Below are 8,642 nucleotides of genomic sequence, written 5' to 3' on the forward strand. Positions count from 1 at the left end.
ATCATTCATCCAACTAAACGTCTTACCACAGAGAAACACTAATACAAATTCGGTCTGATAAACCACACACTAATACAAATCGAAAATCATAATGAGACAAACACTTAGTGTGAGAAAATCATAATCGTATGCGTTTTTTTATTGCTAATGCTTCAACAATCATGCCATTAATGTTAATGGTCATAAAATGTGATGGTTTCAACTCATGTCACTAATTCTAATACTCATAATTTGTGATCACTTTTTAAGTCTCTATCTTTAAAGAAAACGCATACGGTTGATTTGTATGTCCTAATTGTTATATATAAAACATAGATATCCATTACTTGCACAGATAGTTTCAAAAAACTAATCTAACTTATAGAATACACAACAAATATAACATTGATTACCGATACAAAAGACTTTCAAAATTCAAAAACATAACAGAATTATAATGGGACGGAAGGAGTATAAAAAAGCTAACAAAAATCAATTAACACTCCCATTCAAAAAATAAGTTATCAACCCATATACTGAGATAAAAACAATATATAAAACCATATACGGAGTACTATATACTGAGACATACACAATTTATATGTTGAGATAGTTGGGTGCAAAATTATATGCCAAATAACAAAATAGGTGACAAAAATAGTTTGGTGCCGAATTATATGCTGAGAAAAATGACACTATGCTGAGATATACGCAAAATATATATCCAACTTCATTTGATTTATAAAATATATCAAACAACTTTCAAAGTAAGAACAGAATACAGTCATAATAAATATCACTAATGTTCTTCATAGTTCATACAATGACAAAATTAAATTCAGTCTCGCACAATTACAACATGATTGATCTTGTCATAGAGTTGAAATCATAACACAAACGCAGCAAGATCACCATCACATTGAATACCTTGAAAATATTGACTTCCATTTGTCGTATAAACAAAATGTATACATATATTATGGGCATTAAGCTTTTTGTGCTTCTTTTACCAAGCTTTCGCTATAAATCCCAATGGCAAAAGAGTTAGTTACTAAATCAGCCTTTGAAACTAATCTAATGGCAGAACAACTTGATAACAAAATCAGACCCAGCAGTGTAAAACCATGGTTGCATGGGATGAAACTTGAAGTCCAGCACACCTAAAAATATAAGCAATAAATCAGACCCTATATTAGAAAAAGAAAAGAATTATGCTTATTACCAAACTCTACATTTATGTAAAAGTTAAACGTATGCAGGGAACGACTAACCTCTTCCATTAACACTTTTATGGCTATAAATAATCTCCAAAGGAACAATAAGAGGGTTCCAATTTTAATCACAATACAAAATGCCGTGAAAAACATATGTTGTGTCATCCCATCATTCATAGTTGCAAACAAAGCGTAGTTGCGATAGAAAGCCACATTTGTCATCTTTTGGGTAGGACCTGCATTAGCATAAAATAACCATTAAATTAGTTAGATATATGTAGATAAGACGAAAAGAAAAAGTACTTAAATGTAACGTTAAGAGTCATATCATAAAGCTTTTTAAATTGACTACACAAAAAGTCTGCATTTTTTGCCTAAAACATTCATCCACCAAATCTAAATGGTTAAGGTTGATAAGGGGTATATATCTATAGAAAGCAAAGCAACACCATTGACCAAGTCATCAATCATTAAAGAAGCAAACTATTAACCCTTTCGATTATGAATGCACTAATTTGGGCTTACGTCTTATCTACCCAGTTAGCCACTCAAATAAAAAATGTTAAGCCCATACTAAAAATGATAAATATGAACAAAAAACATACTTAAAAATCTTGTAAAGTTTCGACGAATGACCCATGTCAAACCAACATAACTTCCCGTCTTTACTTCCCACGATAACATTGTAACCTGCAGGAAAATAACATTACAAGTTACGATCACATTACATTGAATGGGTGTAGACCATATATTTTATGGATGTAAATCATAGTTCTCATTAGAAAAATAACACTATTAGAATATGCAACATAAGTATAAACATACCACCAGGTCACCAGGATGAATAGAGACAGGCGATATTTCTCAAACCCCGGTATCTAACTTCTTAATAAACTTCTTTTTAAACATATTGTAAACATGGACATTCTCTTTTGGTTGCAACACGGCGAATAAGACATTGGTAAACTAATGCTCAATAGCACTTTAAATCAGTTAACCATGAAACCACATAACAGTTAGAGAAATTGAATGTCCAAAAAATGATCCCACGGGTGGCTGCTGGCACGACATACCTGGACAAAGGCATAACTAAATCAGCTGCATATTAACTGCATGTGTCATATAACCACTTGCATTGTTATTGTTATTGATATCCCTGCATTGACAGCTGAAATTCCAACCAAGTGATTATCACCAATAACCCTAAAATTAACCATCATGATACTGAATCCAATTAGCAGATAAAAACAGCATAACCGATACAATTAAAAAGTGCAAACACTTAAGTAACAATTTAATTTGACAAAGATGAGTCCAATTAGCATGTCAACAAAAACAACATAACTGTTACAATTTTAAAAAGTTAAAACACATTACTAACAAAATAATTTGATAAAGATGAATTTTAGAAAAGATGGTGTAGGATGCAATCAAAACTGGATTAAAAAACATACTACGTACAATACAATAACATCTTTTCTAACACAGGTATTGGAATGACTACTGACTAAAACAGTTTGGCCACAACGATACAACATCCAAAACAAAGTTGGTATAGTAACCAATCTTAAATGTATTACTATTTGATGTTTTCTTTCTTCTTGATATAAGCCAAAAACAAAGAATCCAAAACAAACCAAAATCAAAGATCCAAAAGAAAAAACCAATCTTAAACATAATTAAAAACCACAATCAAAGATAATCACCAACCGAGATTAAATAATCCAAAACAAAATAATCAAACATTATTTGATACTTACATTATCATATTAAACCATAAAAGACATAATAAAGATTTACAAAGACTAAAAATTAAAGATAAACATCCAACCTGGTAACATGGATATGAAGAATTAACACACAATTCTCCTCAACATAAACACGGATGGTAGTAACAGTACAAAAATTTACCTAGTGGTATGTTTATTAGAATATGCAACAGTTCTCCTATATTGTTTGGACTTTTAGGAATAAGAACTAAACATGCTGAACCAGGGTTTTTAAACGAAAACGTGTTCTAAAAAAGCATCTAACGTTTGTTATTTCCAAATTGTAAAAAACATAAACACTTCGAATTAGGCAACTGTAGTGTTTATACAGACTAACCGAACATGAAGACGTTGTATAATTCGACTATATCTACAATTTTTCACCATAATATTAATCTGCATAATTCAATATGTGAACACAGGGATATAATTAAGCAATGCAAGCTTGTCTATCCGCATTGAAAATGGCATGATCTCATTGAATATAATTAAGCAATTACAATTGAACATGTTGCCTATTTCGAATTAAAAAGGTAAATTTTGAAATACCTAGTGTCAAATGCGTAGGACGACACATCTTAAACAGATCTTCAACGCATTAGTCATTTGATTTTCGATTTTGGATGTATTCAAACAGGTATTTGATTGAGGTAGTATGCGAGAAAACCTAATTTTGCAACCAGTAAGTAAATCTGGGATTATTTGGTGGCAGATGGTGTTATTTGGGTAGACGATTTAGTGGTTATTATATGAAAACCCTAATTGATTTTTAGGGATGGATTGTCTGGAAGGAAAGAATGAATGGGGAAGAAGCAATTGACGTTTGAACCATGGTTTTTTTTAATTGTTAAACAGTGTGGCCAATGAATTTTGGACAGATGTCATGATGTGAGCAATTAGTGGAATAGGGGTAGGGAATAGGTTTGAGGAATATACGTGGCATATCTATACCTATTATTATAGGTTATAAATAAAGTACAGCAAACATATCTATTTAATTTAAATAATTTAATTGAGAGTGAGATACAAATTAATTATGACTCAAACAATATGGTTGATAAGATCCAACGATTTATTTGAAGAAACTATTGATCACAACCCTATCGACATTGCGATAAATACTAGAATCAACACCAATAAACAATTGACTTTAGCGAAAAAAACAATCGTATAGTACTGACTAAGATATATCCATTAAAAAATAAATAGCCTACTTACATTTGATGGTGAGGTACGTGTGACAATTTGATGTATCATTTGAACATTCCTAAACCTAGGAGAAGTGACACCTATGAAAGTCTAATCACATAGTATGCGCGAAACATTTAGCACATAAGAGATTAAAACAATCGTGACCCGAGTCACCGAGCAGTGGAACACAAGGAACTTGATGAAACGCTGGAAAAAAACAAGAATAGTAACGATGATTCATCCGAGTCGGTGGTGGTTCAACTAGATGTAGAAAGGACATTTGTAAACGAGTACAAGGAACACCATCACAGAAAGACCGGACGAATAAAGTGGGCCATATAATCCATGTGAAGCTGAAGAACTAGCCAAAATGAAACTCTCTTATCACATGACATCATAAAATTGCTGACCAAGCACCATTAATGTGACGATCGCTCCAAATTCATATGGACGAACACGTCATTCATTGATTTCATTGCGAGGTATTTGACCTCTATATGATACGTTTTGTAAACATTGCATTCTTTTCAAAAGGTACACAATAAATGAATATCAATTTCTAAGGTTTTCAACGTTTGATGATTTCTACATATAGACAATCACCATAAATAATAGTTTACCATAATACATCCGTTGACAATGAAGTCAAAATAAGATACACGGTGATGATTTTGTGAATGCAAAGTTTTCTTGAATAAAGCATGTATGACTCCATGTACATAGCTTGTATCACATATAAGCAAATAGCAGAAGACTTCTAGAAACCTGAGAATAAACATGCTTAAAAGTGTCAACACAAAGGTTGGTGAGTTCATAGTTTTAATGTTGCGCATAATCTGTATATAAAGGTGAATCACAAGTTTTCAGTTGTTTCATCCAGAAACGTTTATCAAAATATTCTACAAGATTGAGCACCCTGGCAACTAAACTTAACGTATATATAATTTGTACCCTTTATATAATCATCTTAATAATACACGCAAGCCAACGTGTATGCTTCTCAAATAGCATACGTCCGTTAAAAGGCTAGTGCTCTAGCTCGGACGGGGATATCAAGCCCTATGGATCCATATACTACTACTCGCGCCCACCAGTTCTTATAACTGGCAGTTACTAGTTACCAAAGCTAAGGGATTTTCAGTTCAAACTCGGCGTAGAATTTAGTATGTACTTGTATCCATTGCGTTTAAAATAAAGTGCATGTATTCTCAGCCCAAAAATATAGATTACAAAAGCAATTAAAAAGGGAGCAAATGAAACTCACCTTAGCAGCACATAAAGTTGTTCATCGTAATGTGATCGAAACTCGGTATATCAAATAATCGTAGATCTCAACCTAGAGAACATATGTTGGTCAATAAATGTCTATCAAGCTAGGTCAGGTCATAGTGTATAACAATCCTAATGCTCGAGATCGACATACAAAAGTTATCCAAAGTCGTTTCAAAAAGTCAATTTTGACAATAATTCAACAAAACGAGACGTACCTTATATATGGATTCATTTACTTGGCTGGTAATATTCAAAAATCCAATTTATCATTCTTACAAACAAGTTTCAAAAGCAATTTCAATCAATGTCAATCATAATTCAGTTGATCATATCTTTTAATTCGTTCACCGAAATTACGCGATTTCTAAATGAAAAGTTATTGATTTTTCGCCAGCTTTCGAAAAACATGCATATCATATACCTTTTATCAGTAATATATGTATTTACTTCGTGATTCATCATAACTATTTAACGACAAAATTTAGCATACAAGCATGCATAAATATATATACTCGAGCATTAGACATGGATACACAATTAATGTATAAAAGATAAAATATGAGTGCTTACGTATCAATATTGAGATTCAATATTGTAGGAAAGTACGTAGACGCAACAGAGATGATAAACACTAGATTTGATTCACAAATATACCCTCGAACATTACCCATAACCTCCTTGGCAATAACCCATAATTTCCTTAGCTCTATCCCGCTCAAAAACCCATTTTGAAGGTGACACGCTCATAACCTCGTCGTAGTATTTTAGGTATATATACTACTAATAATAATATTATAATAAGATTAATAATAATAATATTAATCTTAATAATAATAATAATAATAATAATAATAATAATAATAATAATAATAATATAAAAAATAATAATTCGGAGGAATGAATCGAGCTTTTATAGTATGTGGCCTACTACAGTACCTCATGCGATCGTATGAGTTTTCAGTGTTTTTGCCATGCGATCGCATGGCTGCCTTATCCGTTTTTGTTTGCTAGTTCGTCGACATCAAATAGTGTTTTACTGTAGCAAATAGTGTGTACTGTAGCAAATAGTGTTTAGTGTTTACTGTAGCAAATCAGTGTAGCAAAGTCGTTTTCACTGTAGTACTGTAGCAAAATACGGTTTCACTGTAGCAAATAGTGTTTTACTGTAGCAAAGTCATTTTACTTGTACATATATATATATATATATATATATATATATATACATACATATAATTGTTCATGAATCGTCGAGAGCAGTCAAATGTAATGAAACAGTTCTAAAATTTTGAGATTCAACTTCATAGACTTTGCTTATCGTGTCGGAAACGTTAAAGATTAAGTTTAAATTTGGTCAAAAATTTCCGGGTCATCACAGTACCTACCCGTTAAAGAAATTTCGTCCCGAAATTTGAGTGAGGTCGTCATGGCTGACAATAAAAATGTTTTCATGACGAATATGAGTTGGTAAATAGAATTTTATCACCATTGAATAATACGGATAAAACAATCCGATTACTCGAAGCGTATGAGAGAAGTTATCGTAATAGAGTGAAATGGAGAATAGAGATTCGTCTTATCTCTTGATGTAGTAACGATTGATTTCCGGAATTTAAGGAATAGAAAATCTTCATAATTTAAATAAGATTTGATTCTTCGAAATTTAAGGAAATTAGGATTTCCTTTGATTAAATGCGTAATCTGCCTCGATTGCTATGTCTGATATTTTGCTATAAATTAACCTTTTCCGTTTCATTTATTCTCACCATTCCTATAATCTTCTTTCTTATTTCATACTTACAAAAGATTTGTAAAAATGCTTCATCCAGTTCCGATTCTTGATATTTTCTTGGCTATCATATCATTCATTCTTCTTTTTCATCTGCCACCAGAGGAAGTTATTTTCTTCTACCATTACCTTGGGGTTATAGTGTTTTTCATTCTCCCGTGTCTTTATATTGCTATACGCATTGATATACACGGTTTGTAAATTTTGGGGTTGTTATCGGGCTTATATTCTCCTTTATATTTCGGAGCTTCATGCTTTCGTTTTCTCTTCCCGACTTTAAGTCAAGCGAATAATGGTTCAGAATTCGTAGGTATGAAATTTTGGATAACCAATACTAACGTTCTAAGAAAGAAATTGTAATGGCACGATCTTGATTTGTCAAATTACCAGAATATCTGGAAAAGACCGAATCATCAAGAAAAATATTTTCTTGATATGTTTAGAGATTAGAATGTAAGAGTCGTGTAACATGGCACATGATGAGGGTGGAATCTATGAACCCTTATCACGTTCCATTAGAAACTCAGCATGACTTACTGTAATATAATCACGTTGATCAAGTGTCATTATATTATACTAATTCATGCTTCAGTTCCCAACACTACTTCAAAACATTAAATTTTTTTCGAATTTTTCAGATGTTAGAAACTAAAATAGTTTCTTTTATGTTATAACACAGATAGCGCGAAGAGATGAATGATTTCAAATAAGAATGGTTATGAAAATATCTTCAGAAATATCGAGGATATTTATAATGAAAGATATGATGATATCTTAGAATATTTAAGATAATGATGATGATGAAGAATATTGTCCGCAAAGGTTTTAGAGTAAAGAGCAAGGTATTTACTAAGGATTTCAGCAGACACTGAATCATTTAGATTCTTTGAAGGTAGGTTCAGTCTTTGTGATTTATCCACAGCCTCCTTCATACTTTGCTCAATCCGTTTTCCAGTTCCAAACCTTCTCTTTTTCTCAGCTTTACCACCATACTATTCTTTATCATTAAACTTTTGACTGTTAAGGTCGTTTACAGTTTTTGCTGCTTCATCAGCATTGTTCCAATTTCAGAGAACTAGTTCATAGTTTGGGATGTTTTTCAGAAACTTCACATTCGAAGTATGTAATTCTAGAAGATAGACATTATATGTATATATATAACTGTTGACGTAGAATTGCTGCGATATTCGAAATACTGATTGCTAATTCCCGGTAGTTGATATGGCAATTATTGTTACAAGATGTGGATGAGTACATGATAGGGGTTCAATGAATATTATGATTTTTTGGAAGGTCAAAGATCAATGGAGTTGTTGGTAAATTTACTGCTTATGTGGTGGAACATGAAAGGTTTCCCAGTAACAAGAACGTATATATCAAAGTCACAATAATGCTAATATGAAAAGTCGAAGTTGGTTGGAAGTGTGATAA

The 8,642-nt window shown here is 32.0% G+C and overlaps 1 protein-coding gene across 3 annotated transcripts; it reads right to left on the reverse strand.

The window, feature by feature from the left end:
* Nucleotides 1-768: 768 nt before the first annotated feature.
* LOC139844557 (uncharacterized) lies at nt 769-3,752 on the reverse strand. 3 transcript variants are annotated; one of them, XM_071834784.1, is made up of 6 exons: nt 3,512-3,752; nt 2,267-2,361; nt 2,019-2,175; nt 1,799-1,883; nt 1,251-1,429; nt 769-1,139 (listed from the first exon to the last, which is right to left on the reverse strand). In XM_071834784.1, the coding sequence occupies exons 4-6, from the start codon at nt 1,875-1,877 to the stop codon at nt 966-968; spliced, it is 432 nt and encodes a 143-aa protein (XP_071690885.1). In that variant the 5' UTR covers nt 1,878-1,883; nt 2,019-2,175; nt 2,267-2,361; nt 3,512-3,752; the 3' UTR covers nt 769-965. The 3 variants fall into 3 exon arrangements, with proteins under 3 accessions (XP_071690885.1, XP_071690884.1, XP_071690883.1); XM_071834783.1 differs by having other exon boundaries at nt 2,267-2,396; XM_071834782.1 differs by lacking the exon at nt 2,267-2,361 and having other exon boundaries at nt 2,019-2,266.
* Nucleotides 3,753-8,642: the final 4,890 nt, after the last annotated feature.

Source organism: Rutidosis leptorrhynchoides, chromosome 4 (assembly GCF_046630445.1).
Source record: "Rutidosis leptorrhynchoides isolate AG116_Rl617_1_P2 chromosome 4, CSIRO_AGI_Rlap_v1, whole genome shotgun sequence".
Classification (NCBI taxonomy): Eukaryota; Viridiplantae; Streptophyta; class Magnoliopsida; order Asterales; family Asteraceae; genus Rutidosis; species Rutidosis leptorrhynchoides.